The sequence below is a fragment of the Stigmatopora argus genome, chromosome 16, assembly GCF_051989625.1.
Source record: "Stigmatopora argus isolate UIUO_Sarg chromosome 16, RoL_Sarg_1.0, whole genome shotgun sequence".
Lineage (NCBI taxonomy): Eukaryota > Metazoa > Chordata > Actinopteri > Syngnathiformes > Syngnathidae > Stigmatopora > Stigmatopora argus.
Genome location: NC_135402.1, coordinates 726,535 through 751,449, shown reverse-complemented (window position 1 = coordinate 751,449; position 24,915 = coordinate 726,535). Strand labels below are relative to the sequence as shown.

The following is a 24,915-nucleotide window of genomic DNA, read 5'->3' as shown; positions in this document are numbered from 1 at the left end:
CTAAGTCTCACCGACTCGAGTAAAAAAATAGAAGCGCAACGTACGTGAAATTATTCCATCGTGATATCATTGGGTTCTTGTTCAAGTGATCCGTCCTGGTGGAGGAAAATGACGTGACGTGACGTGACGTGACGTCGTCGTTGCATAATTGTCTCCCGGGGGTCATGGCGCAATATGAAGACACAAATAGTGCTGGGTTACAGAACAAAAATATACAGACATTTTTTTGTGTGTCTCTAGAACTCATTCAAAATCACTCGTCACATGAATTATTAGGCATAAAGCGTCCGTTGGTATTCCGACGGCCCGCTCAACGATATAGGAGTTTAAAGACCACTAGATGTCTCTAAGAGACAACGAATCAGAATGGCCGGCTACACACTGAAGCAATGGTGCGTTAGTATACATTCAATTTTTGAATATTGATCAATTATAAGTTTAGTTAACACATTTGGCAACGCGACTGATACAATGGGAAAATTGAAAGGTACTTTGAAATTGGTCAGTGTTAAAAAAATAAAGAAATATAAAATAAAAAGACTGATTCAAGGCTGTTAATTACCATTTGATAGTTATTACTTCTTACACGATGTATCAGGGAACGCCCAGCCTTATCAGCAATTCTGGTTGTGACATCATAACCAGAATGTTGAGCTAGTTAATAAATGTAGACAAAATGATTGGAGATTTTTTTTGTGGGCGGGGCGCAGGCAGCCCAGTGAGAAAGGAAGACGAATTAAAATCAAATTTAAGTCTTTTCTGTCACATAGGGTACGCTATCATTTTGAAATCACGTAGTATTTCATAGCCCCTTAAAAAAAAGAAATAAAACCCCTAATAACTCTAGAAAAAGGCCACTGGAAGGCATGTTCATAACTGTTAAAGAATAGGACTAAATTATGAGGTAGCCGAATATGCATAGCGATGGAAAAAAAAAAGGAAAAAAAAGATTTAACATTTCAAGAAAGCAACAAAACGTGCCAACATTTCAGAAAAGGCTACCGCAAGGCATCCTGGGAATTCCAGCGTCAAGCTGTCAGTCTCTTCCCAATGATGCGTTCAAATAAACAGAGCAAGTCACGTAGCGGCAACTCCGTCGCATTTTGAACTTTTTGGCCGCCATCGACGGCGATAGACGTCCGGCTCGGTCAAAACGGATCTGACGTCTATGGCCGTCCCTGGGCCTTTTTAATCGAAATTTCCTTCTCTGATAATTACCGCGTCACGTCCTCAGAAAAGAATAAACTTCAGGGGAGGAAATAAACCTTTTTTTTTTTCAATTTTGTAAGTAAAAACATCACATGCACACCAAGTAATTGGTTGTTTTGGACTCACTCAGTGTGTGTGGCTTGGTCGCTTGCGTTGCGTCCCGCGAGCTGGTGAAAATGTGAAGGAGGACCATTTGGTCACTGGGCCAATTACTTCATTCCTCTCCGCAGCATCTGATTGGCCGCGATGAGCATGACGCTGATGATGAACGCAATGGCGAAGGCACAGATCAGGCTTTTGCGCACACACGTGTGCTTCTCCTGTTGCGTGGGGCTCGCTGGGGGAACACACACACACACACACTTGACTAGTGCAGGGGTAGGGAACCTATGGCTCGGGAGCCACATGTGGCTCTTTTGATGGGTGCATCTGGCTCTTTGCTAACCTGTGAGCTAAAATATGGAAATCGCTGTTCAAAGAACTGAGATATTACATTTAGAACTGCTTTAATCTTCATTTTTTTGCAGTAGACTCATCTGGAATGCACCCTCTCATTGATTAGCAACAGCATAAGAATCTTTTAAGAAATATTCAGTTTTTTCCACTTTAAAAGTGGTGAAATTACAAAAAAAAAATTGAAAAGGCACTCGTTTACATGTATGTATTTTGACTTTTAAATTCGTAGTATGGCGCACAAGGAATAACATTTGAAAATATGAATTGTTTGTGGCTCTCTTCGTCAATAAGGTTCCCGACCCCTGGACTAGTGGATTGGTCGCCAACGAGAGGTGGCTGCCAACCAATATAAAAGCATTTTTAGATAAGGATATTGGAACATTTTTACACAATTGACTAGTCACCAATTCACGTAAGACAACTTTTAGAGAACGAACCGCTCACTAAATTGGACTGGTCGCCGGCCAACGTAAGGAATAATCGTCACCTAATCACAGATCCAGACGGCCAGTTACCATCAGGGTGAATGTGGATAAACGAGTACGCTAATTGGCTGACATTTACAACGGGCGACGTCCGATCCATTTGAGGTTGGAGGGGGCGGCGGGCGGCGGTCAGCGTTCGGACGGATCGGATGCGCACGCTGTTGCTTCAAATGTTGGTCTTTGGGCGCCAATCAATGAAATTAGGATGAATGACGGCAACCCGACAGTGTAGTGGTTTGTGTGTGCGTGTGTGTGTGTGTGTACACACTGTCGATGTCGACGTGCGACTCGGGACTGTTGAGGTGGCTCTCCTCCGTCATGATGATGTTCTCGATGTCCTTCATGGTGAGGTGGTCGCGGAAGGTGTCGTACAGGAGGCGTTTCAGCTCGTCCACCGTCAGCTTCTGCATGTCGCACTGATTGAGAAACCACAGTCACAAAATAAGGATTGCTAGGAGCCCGTTCAATTATTTTTTCATCCCCCACCCCCCCCCCGTGCGACAGACCTTCCAAAAGACAGAATCGAAATCTGCCCCGTGGAACTTGTCGGGCATTCCGGCCGCGGACAGCTTGGGTCCCAGCAACGTGACAAACTCGTCAAAGTCCACCTGACCGTCCCCTGAAGCGAGAAGAGAGAGACGCCGGCGTCACGGGACGCCCGGTGGGCCGAGGGGGGCGACCTCACCGTCCATGTCCAGTCTCTGAATGATGACTTCCAGCTCCACCTCGTTGGGCATGTAGCCCAGGGAGCGCATGGCCATGCCCAGCTCCTGTTTGGAGATGAAGCCGTTCCCGTCGCGGTCGAACACTTTGAACGCCTCTCGGATTTCTGGGGGGGGAGGAAACAAGTCAACAATGAGTGACAACGAAGCAAAAAGAATCGTTTGGATGCTCAATGGCCAATTCTTTGGCCATTCGTCGGCTCGTACGCAAGTTGTTGACTTTAAAGTAAGTCGGAGCTGCACATTTTAGCTGCAAATGAAAAATACGTTCATCAAAAATGATTAGATGGAGTGCTTGAACTATTTTAAAGTAAAAAAGGAGTGTGTTTACAACGCACTTTTTGCCCTGAGACTATATTGAATTGAATTGCTTTTATTATCATTACACACAGTCTAATCAAGTAGACCCCGGTCGGAGTCCGTCTACGTTACGCGCTACGACCGTTATCTCCTTTGGAGCACCAAGCGCACTTGATTCAATGTCAAGACCTGCTGCCCAGAAGCCGAAAATGAAAAGGGCCGTCGATTGTTTTGGCCGAAAGAGGAGGAAATATGCACTAATGCTAACGCTAAGTTAATCAGACGGTGGATGCGAATGACAAAGGGCTCCAAAACAAGGGCGGCAAACACTCCAAATAATTAGCAGACGCAGCTGGGAAGAGGCGAGGGCAGCGAGTGGGAGGAGTTTGGGGCGCCAGGGCTGACAGATGGGAGCCAACCAGTGGCGTTCACAATGAAGACAAATTGCAAAAGAATCAACAAGCACTCCAGATGGCATTGAACGGAAACATCAGGACAATCCCCTAAAAGCAATACATGAGAAATGAGTCCATATTTTCATCATGTATTCCTTTTTCAAATGGCTAATTTAAAAATATAATAAAAATAAGGAAAAAAAAGAGGAAAGGATTAGTCTACTCACTCTACTCTATTCAATTAGCGCACACCCGACTAGAGGTCGCACTGCCCAAATGTCATCCATTTTGACTTATTTCAGGTTACTTTTTTACGTCTTTTTTCTCCCACTGCCTTCCCCCAAATACGAACCACTCCGTATTGAACGAAGGATTGTCGCAGCGCAATTCTTAGTCAGCGTCCTCCGAGAAACCAAAAGTGAAGCGCGGGGAATCTAATCAGCCGTCCGTCTTATTAATGACTCTCATTTACCACGGATGATACGTGTTTTTTTTATGACGACGCCTGAACACCTTTCCATTTCCTCCAGAGCCACGGTGCGGCGACCTATCCCCGCGACGAATTAACACCGGGCGGGAACGGCGCTAAATGTCACCGCCGTCGTGGGCTCTACAAGTCTATCGTCGGTATGCGTCACTTGGCGGCCCGAGGCGCCATGCCATATATACATGCATATATTAACTACATAGGATGCATGTTACCTGCATGACTGCGAGTGGAAAATGATGACATGATTGATGAAAAGATGAAATTCTTTGTCGCTACATAAATTTAATGGAAAATCTCCTTTTAAGATGAATCTATGTATATTTTTATAGAAAGATTTTCATTCCCTAACCAGCCCTCCCCGACAAATGGATGAGATGTTTAATGACGTTTGAAGGCACCAAAACTGGATGATTAGATATGAAAAAATTAACGATAAATGGTGTGTTTTTGTCCATTTCTCACGTTGTCATTAGACTTAATGATGGATGAATATACCAAATAAATGAGCAATTAATCCCACGTATTAAGTTGTGGTGAACAATTGTTGCGATTCATCTACGACACATGTGTCAACGTGGTGGCCCGGGGGCCAAATCTGGCCCGCCGCATCATTTTGTGTGGCCCGGGAAAGTAAATGATGAGTGCTGACTTTCTGTTTTAGGATCAAATTCAAATGAAGAGTATAGATGTATATTAAATTTCCTGATTTTCTCCCTTTTAAATCAATCATTGTCATTTTTTAATCCATTTTTTCTGCGTTTTTAGTTCAAAAATCATTTTGTAAAATCTAAAAATATATATTAAAAAAAGCTCAAATAAACATTGTTTAAGATCTATAAAAAAAACGGAATATTCAGGGCTTTTAATCCAGTTCTTTTAATCCATTTATAAAAAAATATCTAAATATTATATCTAAAATGGTCCCACATGAAATCGAGTTGACGTTAACGTGGCCCGCGAACCAACCCGAGTCTGACACCCTTGATCTACGATATCCAACTTTGTCGTTCGATGCCAGACCTCCCAGTCAAAAGGGCTTGGACGTCAACGGTGACCAAGGAGTTAAAAATATGCAGCGTCCACTCCGGCGATGTGAAGATTTTCAATGGTTGGAAATATTTATATTCTCGCCATGTTGTCATTTGTTTTTGTTTTTTACTTTGACCAAGTGCCGGAGATCGGAATCAAATGGATCGTACCTTGGCCACTAGGATCGGCGTCCACGTTTGGTAAATGGTCCACTCACCCTCCAGCTCGTCCTCGGGAAGGCTGACGGGTGTCCGGTAGGCGAGGACGTCCGGGATGGTGCACAGCCCCTTGTACATGAACCTGGTGGTGACGGCGCGCACTGGCATCTTCCGCGCGGGGGTGAGCAAGCCGCCGGGCCGAGATGGTCACGCGGCCCCCCGTCGGGCTGACTTCCTGACCCCCCGCCCGCCCGCCTCCTGGTGGCACCGAGGGCGCTCCTTTTCTCCCGCTGGCAACTTCAGCGCCGCTCTCGCATGATTTCTCCGGCGGAGAGTCGGACGACGGACTGGAGCGGCGCGATGCGGCGGCGGACGTCTGCGAAAACACGGCGACGGGTGGAGGGGGGGGACGAAAAAAGGGAAGATCACATGGTGGTCTTTGCGTCTAAGGAGGATGAAGCATCTTGAGACGTTTCCAGGGATTCCTGGGTGATCCCCTTCCCTTCCCTTCCCTTCCCTTCTCGTCTCCTCGCACAACAGTCGCTACTACACTACTGAATGCGACTCTCCCAATTTCTCTCTCTCGCTCTCTCGCTCTCTCACAGGAGAGACATTGAGAGATACGCACTCCTTTTCACAGCCCCGCATATACAAATACGTATATCTGGCTTCAACTCAATTGTTGACGGCCGAAGGCGTCCGATCCATTTGAGTTGGGAGGGGACGGCGGCGATCTCATCATCATTCCACGTCTATGGTTGTCATTTTCAACGAGTAAATTGTTTTTGCAATGTTTTTTTTTTTGTCTTGGGCCAACTACTGCACTATAACTGCGCCGGCTCTTCATAATCCGTTTTTTTTTTGGGGGGGGGGGGGGTTGCCCAACCAGACCTTTAAGTCACGATTTCATTTTTGATCAAAATCTTCTCTGCTACTTTTAGCAATCCTCCCAGTTCAATCAGAGTGGACATTTATCGTGTGCGGTCGATTGGTCGCCGGTCTTTTGGTCGCCGGTCTTTTGGTCGCCGTCTTTTTGGTCGCGGTCTTTTGGTCGGGGTCTTTTGGTCGGGGTCTTTTGGTCGGGGTCTTTTGGTCGCCCCAACCGCGACAACGGGCGACCAAAAGACCGGCGACCAATCGACCGTGTACCTTTATCAATAGCAGTGGCAGCCAACGCGTGAACAAAGGTGAATAATTTCATCCAATTTCCTGGCGTTTACCTCAAGTAAATCTATGACCTTACAAAAAAAAGTGGAATCCCAAACTGTCGATAGATTACGTATAACTGAGTTAAAATGCAGTAAAAAACTGTAGATAGTCGCATTCATATACAGCAACATGTGTTTATTACTCACCGTACGTTGTCGGCAGCATCCATCTCTCGGGGTCAAGCGGGTCATTCTGAAAACAAACAATTTGCAAGCGACTGAGCGCAGAGGCAATCGAATCCTTCAAGCTAGCGGCGCAGAAACAAGTCGGGTGAGGAAAGAAAAAAAATCCCATCAGCGGCACCGAGATCTAAACACAGTAGTGCGGGAGATTCGTTGATCATCGATGGCATTCGTAATGGACTGAAGGACCTTTTGGTCACACAATGTATGAGGCGGCCCTTATGGGGAACTCAAGCGTGCATGGAATGCTAATGCTATTAGCGTAGCGAGAGCGTCTACGACGATACGATGTTCGTAGCCGCTGGTAGGATGGCCGTTTGGACATCCATGCGAACGTGCCAAAATATGAGAGAGAAGACGCTCTTGTCTGGTGAGGAGATTGCCGAGTTCTGCCCCAGCGCCCCCGTCCGTTTCAATTTATTTTCTGGGAAGGAGGGCCTTCGAACATGGCGTTCAGAAACTGACGGGAGGGATTAGCAAAAGCCACTTGGACACCTAGGTGGATGTGTTTTTCGCAAAGCACGCGGATGTTTTGGCTTTCCCGAGAGAGCCTTTTAAAATTCCTGTGGCCGTCGCGACGTGGTTCCCCCATTTGCATCCGTATGCTTTCGTTAAAGTCCTCCTTTCCTCACTAAATGTTTCATTTGTGTTTGGTTTGGATATGATGAATGTCTGCAAATAGCGCATTGATTTGAGAAAGTTGCCGTTATTGTCTCCTCTTAAAGGCCGCTTCGTCACGGCGCCCCCGAAGCGGTGGGCTTTAATTGCCAATTAGGCGTGGGTGTGCGACGCGGGTCTGGAATGTGCTGGAATTCATGAATATTTCATGCCTTTCCCGACATTTGCATTCACGGGCACAGACGTCCTCCGTAAATAGACAACTTGACGTCACCAATAAATATGAGACAACTTTAAATGAATGTGATGATTTCCCGTCATCCTTATGGGAAGGGCGGCGTCGCGGCAATTAGGTTATCGGCGTTTTGCGGCGAAACTAAATGCAGTTGGCAATGGCTTCATTGAAGGCGTGACAATCAAATACGGAATTTAAAGTGCCTGTTAGTTTCAGCTGGCCTGATTGACGAATGATTATTGCACATTGTCATTATTCTTGAAATAGACGTTTAGTTTTGGCCAACGTTCCCAAAATGTACTCCATTTTATTTTATTTTTTAAAGTTGTGTCACTTAACAGCGCGCGTTCTCGTCTTTCCTATCGATCCGCGTGAAAGGAGGCGTCGACACTTTGATGACTATTTAGTTAACTCTTCTGGCCTAGGGAGAGGACCGCCTCTTCTCCATCCAAAAGGGCCATCAGCTGATGAAGGCGGCGGCGGCTTTCCCGCGGGCCGGCGCCATCCATTACTCCTGGCGGCGTGCCGCCTCCCCGCGCCGGCCTACGGCCTCATTAGCTTTTAATACATCACCGGGATGCGCGATGATGTTTCAACATTCAATAAAAAGGCGCGAGCAGATTACACGGCGATTGGTCACCTGGATCCGGGATGAATAATTCATCTGGGCGCGGCGTTAATGACGCAGCGTGCCATCTGCCAGAAGCGCAGGTAATATCGGCGACCCCCCACGACGGCTGGTGACGGCGAGTACAGTAGGCCCCTCCATTAAAAAGGTGTCCGCGAATGATCGATAGTTCCACTCTGGGGATCAAGTCTGCTGCCCAAATTGAAATTTAATCCATGAATAAAACATCAGACAGCTGCATTTTGTTAAAAAAAAAACATCGATTGGCAGACCATCGATATACCGTATTTTTACGACTATAAGGCGCGCATAAAAGTCAAAAAACATCTCCAAAATAGACAGGGATGGACTCACCCACTGATGACGGCGATAGACGTCAAATCCACGGATGGATGCTTGGATGATCACGTATCGATGCTTAAGACGTCAGTCCATTTGGAATGGGAGCGGCTGGAAGAAATACAAATGATACGTATTAATGGCATGAGGAGGCAACAGATGGATCCATCATTAACCAAATCACCAGTGAAGCATTCCAAAGCACTAATGACACACGAGGAAGCGTTTGAATCTCAACGGATGCTCCCGACCGGATTTGAGCCGGCGGCTTCGGTGCTATCCGTCCTCTCTGTCTCTCTCCCTCGCCGTTTTCCCTTCCTTCTTCCCGTGAGCTAATTGAAAGTGCGCAGGTATGCTAGTCGGCGTTGTGGGACTTCATTAGTACAGAGAAGAGCTTTCGGCTTTCTGACCCATTTTCACAACAGCCGACAGGCATCTATCTTAGCGCTTCATGACATCTAGACTCCAGAGGCCGCGAGGAGCCATTCCATTCCTTTCTCGTTTTGCCGCGGCAATCCGCAGGGAGGCCGACTTCTGGACCCGCAGAGTCTCGAGGTCTTCTGGCCAGGTTCTCACGGGTCCTGAACCGGACCCGCTGGTGAAGCTAATGAATGACTAATTACAGCTTCTACGGGAGGGGTCGGGAACCTTTTTGAAAGAGAGAGCCATAAACAATTCTTATTTTCTAATGTTATTGCTAAAGAGCCATTCTCAAAATTTTAAAGTAAAAATTTCTGAAAATGTGCGATTTTCTTCTTCTGTCATTTCACCACTTTTTAATCACAAAAAGTCTCTGAATTCTTTTGACAACATTTTTATGCTGTTGCTAATTAATCAATGAGATGATGCATGCAGAAGAGTAATAAAAACTAAATTATGATTAAAGTGGTGCTAAAGCTAATCTCAACGCCACAGTGTCAACGTGGTGCGTTCGGGACTCGGCTCTCTCCCTAGTGATTAACATATTTTACCTCACATGTTAGTGGAGAGCCATATGCACCCATGGAAAGAGCCACATATGGCTCCCAAGCCGTAGGTTCCCTACCCCTGTTCTACAGGATGCGAGCCATTTGAGTCCATGGAGGAATCTCAAAATTTCAATGCAAAATTTGTAGATTGAACCATTCGAACATCAATATATAGACGTCCAAAACCCTTTTAAAAAGGGAGGAGCTAGTTATGTTAAAGTTGATAGATTTATTGGCGTGAAAGGCGCCCATTGTGACAACCCCATCACACACCACACACCACACACACATTGGCAGTGAAAATGTTTGACTGCGCCAAGCGGGGAGACCCAATCCCCTTCATATTCCTGATCAAAACGTACCGCATAGGCGGCCCTCCCTCCGTTCCCCCCTAAAATTTACATTTCAAAAGGCTGCAACACTTTTCATTTCCATGAAATTGGGGGTCCGTCAGCCGGCCGCCTCAGATCTCCCCGACCAACTTCTTCGCGGTCGCCCAAATTCCAATCAAAAGACGGCGTGACAAGGATTGATCCTTCCCGGATTGGGAACCCTGATCCAATTGCTCAGCTAAGGATCACACAAACTCCCTCGGCGGTGGCTGGGCTAATAGTTTTAATCAACATTAAGACGCTAAGTACACGCCGCCAGCCAGTCTTTCTATTTGCATTACGTAACGGCGGATCGGGTTCCCTTGGATCCGAGACGCGACGACAAGCATTTCTTGACCTAATTCTCCAAATTCACAATTGAGTGTCTTCTCCATCTCCACACCAGCGCCAATGTAGGTCACCGATATAAATCGGATTGAAATGGGGGACAAGGTTGGACTGAGAAACCCGCATCGGCCTGGCAAATGATCGATGCCAGTTATGAATTAGCGTGACCGGATGATTCGCTGAACAGCGCTTGACGAGGATAAGCGCTGTTGAAAATGAACGAATCACGAGTCAAGCCACTCCTTCCTAGTTCAAATGGCTTCGATACCTTTCGTCAAAGGCGGCCAAAACATTCAATCGAATACGATCTGGCAGGGATTAATCATACTTTGGCGATGTTGATAGGTCATCCCGCAATCTTAAACTGTTGAATATATCGAGTTCATCCATCGATCGCACATCTACGAAAGGACAGATGAATCTTTTATTAACTCAACAGGCGACGAACGCGCCGAATAATCTGAAATTGGATTTATTGCGAAATGATCCGGCAACCGAGCCGTCAAATTTCCCCGGACAGAGTAAAAATTCGTAGCTCCGTCCCAAAGCGCCGCTCGCGGCTCACGGCATCGGTCCAAAACATTTCAATCTTTCCCGCTGCGACTCGGGGCTGGGTCACGAGATGACGAGCGGCGAGCGATAAAGCCGGCGCAAAAAGCGATAACGCGCCCTTGCTCGGAAACCAGACGTTTGAACCCAAACCGCGTTTCATTTTCCAATTAAAGCTCCCTCGGTCAAAGACAATGGTGAGCGGAATGAGTGGAAAACAGCTTCGGAGGGCGCAATATGCAATTATATATGGCAGCGCCACCAGAACCGAGGGGAATTTGAAAGGTCATTGGCGCCTCGGAGGACTTTTATCCCTCTTCTCAGAACGTACGACACTTTTTAACAAGCCAGGATTACGGGCAAATAAAGTTCCGCTGCCGCAGACCCCGTCCGTTGGCTAAAAAGCGTGGAGTGCTTGTCCTCCAAAGTGTACTTCTGCGCTTTTGTTTGACAAAGTGCGTCACCAGGATGTGATTAGCGATTGCGATAAGCGATAAATAGTGGAGGCTGTCCTTGCCCGTGCCTGAGGGGCTTCTGGCGAATGAATGTTTGGAGAGCGTGTCGTTTGGAAAAGAACATTTAAAAGCTATTCGATTTTAAAAGCGGCGAAAATCTGTGATTTCGAACGGAATGGAGTGCTTGTGGAATGATCTATTCATTCGAAGCTTTCCGCAGACAAACCACATCTTTCTTAGAAAATGACAACTTGAAGAAAGTCACTTGCACCATCTGCTCTTTTAGTATTTTTCTTTTATAGTCATTCCTGGTTTCTGTTTTTACCCGTCTTGATCTTTTGATCACGCTCTTTTTGTCAATCCAACGTACCGGCAGAGGCTAGCAGGGAATGGCATTAGCATGAAAACATGTGCCATGGCAGTTACTCACTTAATGAGAGATAAATCATATATGACTGCTACCGCCACCAAAAACTGTTAAATATAATGATGGTCTGCCAACCCCTCGCGTTAAAAGAAGATTGGCTTAATTTGTCAAATAACTTAATCAAATAATTGACTACATAACGTGGTGAACCTCATTTCCAGAGCAAACGGATAGGAAGTACTCGATGAATTAAATCATGGGACGCACTCACACAGACATTAATCCGTCAAATAAACTTTGCCATGAATCCAAGTATGCCTAACGAATGAACTCACTCACTCATTTCCAAATCTAATGAATTGGACACCTACAGCCGTCAACCTTAAAGATTCACCCGTCTTAGTTCAGTTTGGCGTGAAGGTCATTTGTTGACGGTCTGTCGCCATCCCGCCAAGTTCAACTCCGCCACCATACATCAGGCGCCATCTTCCATATTTGCTTCTTTACGGTGCGCTTTCAAGGACAATCCGAAGCATCTCCGCTCCGATTGGCCGTCAGAGAGCAGCGGGAGGGCAAAGTAAGCATCTGTCAGGAGAGAGGCGCCGCGTGGACTCACGCGACCTTCTTCAAAGTCTACTTTTGAACGGGCACCAATCCGATGTAAAAATGCAGCAGGACCAGTAAAAGTATTTTCTTTGTACTGGCGCTAATGAAAGCAAACACGGCGGTATCGATCGGCCGTTGTGAGCGGACTCGTAAAGGGCCACTCGCAAATGTCCTCCCTATTGGACATTACTATTCCTGGTGTGGAGTGCGGGTTCAAGTTGAAATCCCATTAGGGAAGTCCATAGGCTGCGGCCGCGGGTATTATCCCCCGGCTCGTAAATGATACAAATGTCATCGTTTATTCATGAAGACCTTGAGGGAAAGGAAGCCTTTTCCCATGACCGAGGCTTTTGGCCACGGCGTGGGCGACCTTGGCGGATCTCCCCACGCCGATCTCCCGCCCGGACTCGGCGGGCGGCGGGACGCGCCGCCGCGAGCGGCCCGAGCAGACAATGACAGATTATCCGGGGGAACGCCGGCTAACGTAATGCATTACGGCGACATAATTCGCTTTAGTGCGGGACAGCGTTCCCTCCGGACGGCTGCTTAGAGCCGAAGGTCACGCTTTGGGCAGAGAGCGAGACATTTCTGCTCAATGGGTGGCTTATTCTGGAATGGGATGAGTAACTCCTAAAACTCTACGCCACGTGTCCGTTGATAAAACAAACACGTGCGCCTGCTTTGCCAAGTTGTAACCTACGGGCAAATCAATCTATTCATGAATCTGCTCCGATGCACAACAATAAATACATCAAATCAAACTCTAAACACTGAATGCATCTTTTTTTCTACTTTAAACAAGTTCCCTATTTTCAATTTGAAGGACTTTACTACACATTCAAAGCGCTAAACTTTTTCTGGATCATTCAAATGAGCCAACAATTGAGGAAAATGCACCCTCAAATCCTCTTATTGGAAAAATCGCTGGATGGCTGATTTCCAATCAGGATCACTGTCTTGTTCCACAGATAACAAAAGCCACAGAAGAGAAGAGGAGCCGAATAAACCTCATGGAAGTGGACCAAAAGATGTCTTCCGAGAAGAACATGCAGCCGACAAAATGGCCGTTCAAGAGCTGATTTTCATTCGTCACGTTCTGCATGACCTACTCTCAACTACAGAAAGCCAAAAATGCAACACCACTGTCAGACATTTAAAAAAAAAATCACAAACGCCTCAACTGGAACAGTACTGGTAAAATATGCATATGCCACTTTAGTTTACAAAATCTTTCAACATAAAGTTCCTCCTCCACTGCAAGATTTTGTACAAGAAAAAAATTCCAAGACATCAACTTTGGCTGGCTCTAGAGGTGACTGTGTAGTTCCCTTCTGGAAGAGTGCTAAATTAGCCAAAGCACCTTATCTCTTCATACCTGGAACTCGATAGCAATTAGCGTACGTCAACTTCCCGTCACTGAACCTCTTGGCCAATCATCTTAAAGCCTGGCTTTTAGACCAACAAAATTGCCATCAAAACGCTGTCTAAAATTGTGCCGTGTGCATCTAGTATGTCATGGTTAATCTTCAGCCTACACAAGGGACTATAAATATGGAAATTAGCCCTTGGCTACAATCTTACATATATATGTTCATTAACATGAATATAAATATTTTCCTTAATATATGCTGTCCCTTATTAAATAAATCAAACTCAAACACAATTGGTGTACAACGGTTTTGCAACCTATTTAACTCTTTGTAAACTTTACTGGAGGTGGCATGTTGACCATGTTCAAAGGGCTTTGGCGTCCACCACAGAAAAAAAACACCGTATCAAGTAGCGAAGGGGTAAAACAGCACAAAGCTTGTTTCTGAAGATGTTGTTCTTAATATATGCACAAGTGACTGGGACCATGATTCATGAGCTCTTTTCCATTCTTTGATAAAGCTGACAACGGAACAAAATGCTCACGTCCTTGGCGCCATCCAAGTTATTAAAGACGACAGCGCTCTTGGACGCACGTCCATCGGCGGAAACAAAACGGGCCCATCTCATTGGTTTAAGTGGCAATATATTGCCTGGGCTTTTTTTGTCTTTTCACCTCCCGTAATCCCGGCGCGCATTCCAATGAATAACAAAGCGCCAAAACTCCATTTGGGCTCAGGCGTCACCGCCGCTCGTAATTTCATTTTCCTTTATCGTGGCGCGCATTTACATTCTTCCAACCGCCCGCGTGGCAAATCCTGCAATGTTTTTGCCACGCGCGCCGCGTGCGACGGCGACGATTGAGACGTGGCGGCGGCAAAGTGGATGCGGCGGACGTGATTAAGACAGATGGGGCCCATTAATGCACTTCACGTAACGTCGCCCGCCGTGTCAAACTGTGTGAAAGCGCCGCCGGTGGCGGCGGAAGAAATAAAAAAAAAAAATCTAGAGCTTGTCGGATCGGAATCGGGCTCTTGCCTAATGCGGATCAAATCGGATACACGTCGGATTATGCTGATGCCAGCGCAAAAATAAATAAATAAAATGCACCCACGGGATTTAGTAACATCACGCCATTCAAAAAGTTACATGCGCTAAATTAGCCAGCGTGTGCGACAATAACGAAATGATTTCTGCTAGGAAAAATTGTCCATCCAATGCAGTCTGCTAGAAAACCATCAGAACCAGAAGAATTCCATTAAAGCAGGGGTAGGGAACCTATGGCTCGGGAGCCACATGTGGCTCTTTTGATGGGTGCATCTGGCTCTTTGCTAACCTGTGAGCTAAAATATGGAAATTGCTGGTGACAGAACTGAGATATTACATCTAGAACTGCTTTAATCTTCATTTTTTTTTGTAGTAGACTCTTCTGGAATGCATCCTCTCATTGATAAGCAACAGTATAAGGATCTTTTTAAAAATATTCATTTTTTTCCACTTTAGAAGTGGTGAAATTACCAAAAAAATATTGAAAAGGCACTCGTTTACATGTATGTATTTTGACTTTTAAATTTGTAGTATGGCTCACAAGGAATAACATTGGAAAATATGAATTGTTTGTGGCTCTCTTCGTCAAAAAGGTTCCCGACCCCTGCATTAAAGCTTTGTACTAAAGATGACATCTTGCAAGAACTCAATCATCTCAGTCAACAAAACAGTCCCAATTCATACAAGGTTGCCTTTCTGCTGGTTTGTCCGACAGATTCTCTTCCAGTGAACTTGAAAAAGACAAATTATTCATGACTCACGCACATCAAAACTACCGCAGAGGGGCACTCCTGGGGTGATGTTCTCTATATTTGGAAAAAGTCAGTGTCATCACTTAATGAAAGAGTAAACTACTTTGCTTCTTTTTTTTTAAGACGACGACTTGCCTTGAAGGTGACGGAACATCAGAGGGATCAAACATTCAAGCTGCCACGCTTAGATAAGAGAAGGGAATGCGTGGGATGCGCCCGGCCGCCGGTGCAAACTAAGCGCCAAGTGTAATACTATCACGTCAAAAGACATCTAATCGGAAAAAACGCTACCCTTTATTTTGCGCGGGTATCCCGATTTAAACGGTTGCTTTTGGGATCTGTTAATGAATTAAAATTGATGTTAACTGACTGCCGTTGACGGCGATAAACAACCGCTCCGTCACCACTGTTCAAGTTTTAGAACACTGAAGAAGGCCTTGAAAGTCTATCACTTACTTAAAATTGAACAAAATTACAACTTTATTTTTTGGCTTGTGCCACACAAACTCCAGTTAGTACCATAAATTGTTTTGTCCCTGAACTGAAACAACAATATATGGTTTGGTTGATGAAGTTTTTCTAAAAGAGGTTTCTATAAATGTCGATTGTATTTTTTTTTACATGAATTAATGAGGGTAATGTCAATTTATGGCCCACGTTTGTTTTTATAGCCCATTACATTAGAATCTATTAAAAAGCAAACTGCTTCTCACTCTCGTGACGGCACTTCAAATCGGTTCTCATTTCTGAAAACGCCGGCGAACGTCCGGCTGTTCCGTCTCGGGGCGTCCGACTTGTCGGTTTAGCTCTTTCCCAAGAGGGATGGCTGTCTTCCGCACTAAAGTCATTCAAGCGGGACTTCATACGGAGCTCGCTTTGTGTAGAAAACAGAGGCTTTGCCAGAAAAGACGAACGCTAAAACAATGGAGTACAGCCCAAGCAATGAAAATGTTACGGCTCGATAAAAACAATGTTGTATTGGAAGCATTGAGGGGGAGGAAAAAAAATAAGGATAGATTTTTAGGGAATTTAATGGACGATTGCCCTAAAATAAGCGTTTGATGGCCGAGAAATTCAAACCGCCACGGAATTCAAATATACAAGTTCCGCTGTCTGGAGTAGAAGTCTGCGGTCCAAAGCTAATTGGCCGGGGTTTTAATGCCGCGTAAAAAAAAGAGGGGGCGGCGTTTTTTTATTTTATTTTATTTTATTCCTGTGCCGATTGTTCCTCCTCAGAGTCGTTGGCGGAGCTTTAAGCACAGATCTGCGTCTGATTCATAGGTCTGTTGGAATTTAGATGGCGTTTGGGAGTGATGGATGACTGCGGCTGGCTTGGCGCCGTTATGGATCGGAATGATAACGAGCTTGATAAATAATCAAAAAGAAAACCATGTCAACAGAGCAATGACAGTCAAGGTCGATAGGCTTTTATTCAGTGTTGGCTAATTAGCCCTGGCACTGATATTTTCATTCTTTTTGTGATTAGTTGACTAATCGGTTCATATATTTTTTAACTGTTTTTATTACAAATACATGTCATATGTTAAAATGATTCGAATTTTTCAAAAATATGGGGAGGGTCTATTGAATTCTCTTATTTAAAAGATTTTGAAATGGATAAAAATAATTTCTACTGTTTTTACTTTCAGGTTTTCTAATATTTTGATAGATAAATGGATTATTTATTTCATCGTGATTTAGTATATACGTATATTTAAAAACAATGCATTGGACATCTGACATCTGAGGTCAACCAAGTCTCTAAACAGTTTGACTACCAAAAATGTGATCAGGAGTTTGTGGTGGCAGCCCTCTCGCTGATAAAAAGAGCTTTGCAATGACTTATGTAGCTGTACCTATCCGTCTACCCGAGGCCATACTTCTCTCAATCCACGCGCCAAACACTTTCCTCTAAATTTGACACACCACAACCACGTCAAGTTTGTCACCCCCGCGCCCTCAAGCGGCTCCAAGTCCTCATCAATCCCAATCGGCGCAGCCCGACGGTCACCGAACGGCCGTCGGCAATTGCTCGACCTCGGCCATAAAGTTGACGGCCGGAGATGACACGTCGGTTGACGGACGTGGCAAAACGACCGCAGAGATAAGATCATGCGACCTGTAGGTCGACAGCTCACATCAAGTATTGATGGAGGGAACGCCGGGCATAAAAACAAACGGAAAAAAATGACGGCCAGACTTTCAGAAGGACCCAATCTTTCATAAGGCGTGTTCACGTACAAAGGATTTTTTTTAAAATGGCATTGAGTAGGATCATTTGAAATGTCAGACACAAAATAACCGTATGCAAACCCTCCCAAAGAAACACGACGCCAGTCAAAATTTGATTGAACAACCGTTGCTGTCGATGCTGGTGAAAAATGATCACCGGCGACGAATGAATTAATAAGAGTCTTATCGTGATCAATGATGCAATTAATCTATGAATTGTAATTCTGCCAGCCTCTTCCAATTCAAATGAATGAATGTCTACAGTCGTCAGTGACAGCGGAAGCTGATCAATGGCACCCGCTGCGTTAATAATAGATTAAAGCGTTGCCTGACGGTGCGATTAATCTATGAATTCTAATGTTGCCAGCCCCTCCTACTCCAAATGGATTGCATCGAAAACACCTTGGCAATCAAAGAGTTCATGATAAATTCATCTGTTGGCTCATTCTTCTGCTGCCAAACCCTGATTGGCCGTGTATCACCGTCATTGGCAGTGAATGACAGATTAATTTTGCGACTCATACATTTAAGCCTTCAGCCAACACAGTTCAAATGAATGGTCGTTAAGGCTAGACAATGAGTAAATGCAAACCGTGTCATTTGCGTTGGGTTCGTTTCCGCCAAGTTTGAATTGGTAGTGAGGATATCAACCTCCAAATTGACACCATCCATGATCACCAAAATATAATGGCCCGGTCCTCGTTCGACGTGGCTCAGACAGCGGCAGAACGAAAAGGGAGCGTAGCTAGCAACATCGATTTTGCGACAAGCCAAAAAATGAACAAGGGATTTCTACTTGGGCCAATTTGGGATCCGGGGGGGAAACCACGCTGCCATCCTTCATTACGGATCCCGGTTCTCAGGCCAATCATCTGCTACCCTGCCACGGGAGGAGACAATCACCTCCGCGACACCCTTTGCGTTTTTTCGGACAGCTCCCGGGGTTTAAGCAGATGTTCCCGCTGAACGTGTATGCCCGTCACGTAGCCGCCGAGTGGAGTACCCCCCGCCATACGGGCTGGAAAAATTCCATCCTGCTGCACTTATTACGTTTTTCTATCTGGAAACTAAGCGCAGAGGGAAAAATATTCAGAACAGAAAAAAATATATAACCGAGAAGACATCAAAATCTTCTTGAACTTATCTACCCCGACGACGGACTGAAAATATCTGCCCGGATATTATGATCATTTTGTCATCTTGTTTACTTTTCATCTAGTCCCATACTATCGATTTTCTCATCCTTTCAGTCGCAGCAAACGTGACGGGACGAATGCAAGCCAAAACGGATTGTCAACAAATAGGAACACAGTGGAGAATTCTCCGAGAATATCTTTAATACTTCTACATTTACCGTATTTTCACGACTATTCGGCGCATCGTATTTTTAGCCGCAGTGTCAGTAACGAGTGCTATTTCTGTATTTTAAACACACAAAGCACGAACCGTTTTTAGACACATATATATTATATATGGATGAACATCGAAACGCAATAGCGCTGGCTACTGGAAGCAGCCCATTTCCGGGTTCCGGTGCGCAGAGACTGCTGGGAAATATAGTTCTTACACGCTACACCCACACGCTAAAAACACGTTTTTAAAAAGGCAACGGAAGCAAAACTGAGTTTGGTTGTACTTTATTTAGACATTTTACAACTTACTCATGTCATCATCACCCACAAATCCATCAAAGTCCTCATTTTCTGTGTCCGAATTAAACAATTGCCCAAATGAGTCTTCCAAAACGCAGTTCTTAAGCCTCCGGGAATGACGGCAAGCTCCGAGTTAATGTATATATATAGTTCACAGTCTAGCTTTGAATGCTCCGTTGACGCCAACATCTAGCGGCAGGATTTCTTTTGTAAATACAGCCGAAATGACGGCTAATTTGGTGCTCGCCGTCATACTGGGTGTATTGAAGAACTGGGTGTATTAAGAACTCTATATCCCAGCAGTCACTGCGCAGTACTTTATCTACTGTCCTATCGACTGATTTATTTTATTTTATCGTGATAACAATTTTAGTATTGGTCCATATATAAAGCGCACTGGATTATAAGGCGCCCTGTCTATTTTGGAGAAAATTTTAGACTTTTATGTGCGCCTTATAGTCGTGAAAATACGGTATTTGAAAAGTGTGTCACCTCCAAAGTGACGAGTCATTAACATTGTCACCTAACGACATCCAACGTCTCCATGAAGTCTTGTAAACAGTGGTCGACCGATTCATAAATTCCTAAATACGCACATTTGGCTAATTATCACACTACAAAAGTTTTAGCGAGTGAAAAGTTAAAACTAGGATGCTGACTCTTGGGGAAAAAAAGGCCCTTCACATCAAACAAAGCCACGACGGCGTTAAAAAGGCGTCGCTCGTCACACGAGTGACGGCAAAGGCACATCATACGGCACGTCTAATAAATAATTGCACACAAAGGCTGAAGTTTCTGTCAGCGCGCCGGCAGAACGGAGGAAGTGCCGTTTTATTGCCGTTAAATGGGCTGTGCTTTTTCTTCACGGGCGCTTCCGCCGTCACCGAGCGGCTGATTTATACGCCGTATTTCCTCATCGGGCAAAGACACGAACGCACGCGGACGAGTCTTAATGATGCCCGCCAAACAATGAGGCTTTACTTAAAAGATACACTTGCCGAACAGGCCATCAAGTGTGCGCAGAAAGCGCGCAAGATGGAAGACAGAAAAGGGGTTGTGATGAATTCACTGCCAATGACGACATTTTCAATTCCTTTCCCACAGCGGAAGCAAAGAGTTGCAAATATCCACATTTGGTGAATGATGAAAATGTTCCCTTCAGTGACAACTGAAATCAGAGATCAACAGTTTCTCTTATTTTAAAATCATCACACTTATCCTCACATGGCTACATGTGAGGATAAAAAGCATTGTTAAGTAATCCGTGTTCAATTTTAAAAAGGGCACTAGCTAACCAGCTAACACATGGATGGGCGCAGATAGCCTTAACTAGCAAACTCATAACCTAAGCAAATGAAAGCCCACCATTAATTAATCCGCCACAATTAAAAGCATTCCAATAAAAAGGTAAGGCTCCGAGGATGGATACTGGCTCACGCTACATAGCGTCCAAGTCTCAAGATAATTTCGGTTCACCAATAACGGAAGAGTAAGACTACGCACAACAACAACAACAACAACTACCAGAGTGGCCAACCGTCTGTAATTTAAACAAGAACGGTAATTTGACCCTGTTTTTTTGTTTGTATGCTTGCGTAAGGGACGTCCAAGCGTGTCAGACGCGCCTCCAGCTAGCTCCTGGTCAGCCAAGCGAGAGCAGGTGAGGAGAATAAAGACACGGCACCCTCCGGACATCTGGACTCGGCCTTTTTCGTCTTTTACGTGACATCGGAGACGGCGGCGTCAACTTCTCGGCCTCCCCGACCCCTTCCCGCGCATGCAAAGCAGGCGCCAGCTGCCGCCTCGTCTTTTGGTTTCTAAGCACAAACATCATTTTCTGCTGCCGTCTTTATTCAAATCAATTCCCCGGCCGCCCGCTCACGTACGCGCCGCCGTCAGACAAACACGGCAACGCGCGTGGAGGTGAAGGAGGCGGCGTGCACGAGAGCGCTTCAAGGACACGCTCTCGTAAAGATAGGGGAGAAAAGCTTTTGTCGTTTTCCCCTTTGAGGAGATGATTGATGGTCGGAAGACCCACCGCATCAATCCACCGCCTTGGTTTTTCCTCGGACGTCAATCCGAAACAATCACGTCAAAAATACCACCACGACATCTTCTCCGACTCGACTTCATCATTGCAATGCATACTACCTACATGTACAATACGCTGTTTACAAAAGTAATTCAAAATGGACGCACTTTAAAAAATTTCTGTTAGCATAGCATCTCATCTTTTCCAAACTGAAAAACGGATCTACGCTGCAGTAATCCCGCCATTTATTTGTAATGCAATTAAGATCCCGACACTTTTACTAAATTTGCGCGATGAAGAAAAATGAAAACAAAGTACTGTATTTAAACCCAAGACGATTTAGATGATATACTCGTCGGCTGCTATTAAAGCCGATAGACATGAACAGGAGAAGCGAAGATTACCATGCTCCAACTGAGTAAGATTCATTTAATCTTTCATGTCCCATGCCGCTTATCCTCACAAGGGTCTCTACGGACAGCAGTGGCGAAATCCTGATGAAAGCGTCACACTTTCCAATTTAGCATCGCGAGTGACGGCTGTTGGCAGCGACGATGAAGGCTGTGACCGTTACAAGCGTTTGGCAGCATTGCAAAGCAGCTGTGAAGCAACCTGCCCTTTATGATTAGATTACGACGCGCGTGTATTACTCGGACCTTAAGCCGTCGGCTGCCATTGACGGCGATAGACATCCAATTCATTTGAAGAGGGAGTAACAGCGACATTCGGTAAGGTTTGTGACTGGGGAGGCACTGACGTCAGATTATCGACACTAATATTATCATTGGTACTCATTTAGGGAGGCACTTACTTTGGGCACGGGATAACAATTGAAGTTTTAAACCCGCCTAAAACAAAAACTGGCAAAAATGCGAGCAAACTGCCTACAAGTCAAGAGATTCAGCACTTACCTTCAAATTGATGTCATGCATTTCAAATCAAATCATCAAAAACATTACAGTACCATTGAAAGACACATTCCCAGAAATTCTCTCGCTGCCGCTTGACACGGGAAATATACCCACATTTGTCAGGAGTTACTATTAGCAGCTCTACAACAATCAAACTGGCACTTTTGTGGGTGACTTGGAGAAATGCTACCACCATGTGGCAATGTATCTAAAAGCAATTTAAAGGGAAAAAAAGCCCTCCTTTTCTTGTGTTGCCTCTTATTTGGAAACATTGTTGAAACCTGTTGCAAGGTGCCAGAATGGTGTATTCAAGTCCACACCCTATTCTTATTCATTTCAAGTTATTTTGTCACAGAGCCATGAGCGGCAAATTGAGTTGCATGAGATTATACACATGCAAGAGGAAAGATCGTCTAACGTCACGAGTTTAATTATAACTTTTTGGTCAAATACTAGTATTCAGTTTATTTTTTTAAATAGAATGTACTTAAATCATTCCACGGTATGTCAAAAGTGAAAAACACAATATATATTTTAATTCAATTTGTTTACCCTTAAATCTACTCTACTACCACTGAGCTTGTTGTAAACAACTACATGGAAATGGAGTGCTAGAAGTGGAATGGGATCACCTACCTGTGGACAGGGCTGCTGCGTTCGAGGTCCAAGCTTTGTGTTCCAAGCCTTGTGTTCCAAGCCTTGTGTTCCAAGCCTTTATGACTGTGAGAATAGAAAAAAATTAACAACTTGTATTTTTGGGGGCTGTAACAATAATTTGAGAGGTCAAACTGAGGATTTGACAAAGCATGTCTGCTATACATTTTTTTTGTGTTCCAAGTACCAACTAAGGTGGCTATTTTCACAATGCGAAAAATTGAGGACACTTGGTGGCTGAGGGAAGTAAATATGTCAACATCAAACTCAAGTGCACTGTCCAAAAATATTCAATTTTATACATGGTAATGTTCATTTCATTCATTTTCCATACTACTGATACTCACAAGCAATGTTCCCTCTAATTTTTCGTTGGTCTGAGCAGAAAGTCAACCTCCCTGAGCGCACTGAGTACCAGTGTGAGCGACATCATCGGTACTCGGATGATTCGCCTAAAGACGTTTCGCCGACGGACGTTTGACAGACGGGCAGGTCGCCGAATGGACGTTCCGCCGAACGTTCATTCGGCCGAACGGAGGTTTCGCCGAAACGGGATTCGCGCGCTCGCCCCGCCCCCGGATCGTGTGTGTACAAGTTTTTCAACCTCGGCCCGCGGGCCATATACGGCCCGTTAGGATTTTTAATCCGGCCCGCCGCCGGTGTTGTCCAAATTATAGTAAAAATCAATGTTAGTCTACCATCAATGGCAGCCCGGGAATAAGCACTCTTGGGCGGGCAGATGTAGCAGAACCGAGCCGTAAAATGACAGCAATCGGGTCAAATCCATCCTAAAACAGCATTTAATGATTAAATACAAATACTGGAGCTCTTTGGACATTAGAACCGAGCCCAGGGAAGTGAATTCCTTGGTAAAATGTCGTGATGATATCGCGATGGAGGCAAAAAAACGTCTATATACGTCCATTCGCCAAACGGCTCAAAATGCTCTCAAATTCGGTCAAATCCAGCCGAAAACAGCGTTTAATTATTAAATACAAATACTGGAGCTCTTTGGACATTAGAACCGAGCCCATCATGAAGAAAGGGGTAAAAAAAAAAAAAAAAAAAAAAAAAAAAAAAAAAAAAAAAAAAAAAAAAAAAAAAAAAAAAAAATCTGTTTTTTTTTTTTTTACTGCGCGCCATAGGATTTCTGCTGCGCAGAGAAGACGAGAGTAGTGCGCAATTGCGCACGCGCGCAGCTTAGAGGGAACAGTGCTCACAAGGGTTAATTCTAAGAAGGAAACTAAATTTTCGCTAATTTTCAAAATGCAAAATACAAACCCATGGTTAATGGAATTTTCACGTAAACAGCCTGGCCGTTTGGGAAAAAAAACATGACTTAATGGGTAATGCTAATCCGGCACTCTCCACATAGAAAAACATATATTTATTGGAATTTACAATGTTTTAAGGAGAGTCAAGCACCTGATTCTGACACGCTTAACCGCTAGCATACAAAATGCTAACACGAACAACTTTAAATAAACTCTTCAAAACCTCAAGTAAACAGTTGTATTAACAACAGAAAATGACTCATTTGTGACAGTCGTTCATAGAAGCTCAAAACACATTAAATAATAAGGTAAAAATTATTAAATTTGCCTACCAGTTGGCAGCCACATCGCGAAGCCCGAAAAAGGACGCCAGCCAGCACTAACGAAAACACTGGCACGTGTTGCATTCAGGTTCAACTCCATAAAGGAGGACAAATATTTATTTTCGATTTTTTTTAAACAGGACAAACCACTTAAATGGAGCACTGCGAAATATTATGTGGCATATGAATTTTGCTAACTGGCTCCTGCCACAGAAATGTACACAAAAACCATCGTTTTACCTCAGTAGTGTTGTGATATGGACTGAAGCGGTATCTACGACGTTAATATTTGACTAGCTTTTGTATAGTATCTGTATTTGAGTAAAACTTGACAAAAGGCCAGTAAACGTTTGCAATAACCACAAACAAAACAGAAGAATAAAATAAAGGGACAGTATATTGCTCAAACCTTAGTTTTTTTCTCGTCCGGTGTCATTCCCAAATTTTTGCCGAACTCCCAGTGAAGGCAATCATCAGTCTTCCGCGCCATCCTCTTGGGACACCTGTTTCTAATCAGTGGCAGGGCAAATAACAACATTGGGGGGAAAATT

The 24,915-nt window shown here is 44.6% G+C and overlaps 1 protein-coding gene across 6 annotated transcripts in view; it reads right to left on the bottom strand.

Annotated features, from left to right (window-relative positions):
• The window catches only part of cabp7b (calcium binding protein 7b), a 28,541-nt gene that overhangs the window by 3,245 nt on the left and 381 nt on the right, over nt 1-24,915 (bottom strand). Inside the window, exons 2-11 of one of the 6 annotated variants that reach the window (XR_013305559.1) lie at nt 24,774-24,873; nt 22,750-22,833; nt 8,471-8,566; nt 8,129-8,305; nt 6,600-6,645; nt 5,304-5,620; nt 2,836-2,979; nt 2,657-2,769; nt 2,419-2,566; nt 1,336-1,546 (exon numbers count right to left, since the gene is read on the bottom strand). Coding sequence is in view for 5 of the 6 variants with exons in the window: in XM_077622910.1 (XP_077479036.1) it covers nt 1,419-1,546; nt 2,419-2,566; nt 2,657-2,769; nt 2,836-2,979; nt 5,304-5,412 (642 nt within the window). In the remaining variant the exon portion in view is untranslated. Of the gene's footprint in view, nt 1-1,061; nt 1,547-2,418; nt 2,567-2,656; nt 2,770-2,835; nt 2,980-5,303; nt 5,621-6,599; nt 6,646-8,128; nt 8,309-8,470; nt 8,567-22,113; nt 22,207-22,749; nt 22,834-24,373; nt 24,422-24,773; nt 24,874-24,915 lie in introns of those variants that run through there. The other 5 variants (XM_077622910.1, XM_077622909.1, XM_077622912.1 and 2 more) reach the window with 5 other exon arrangements.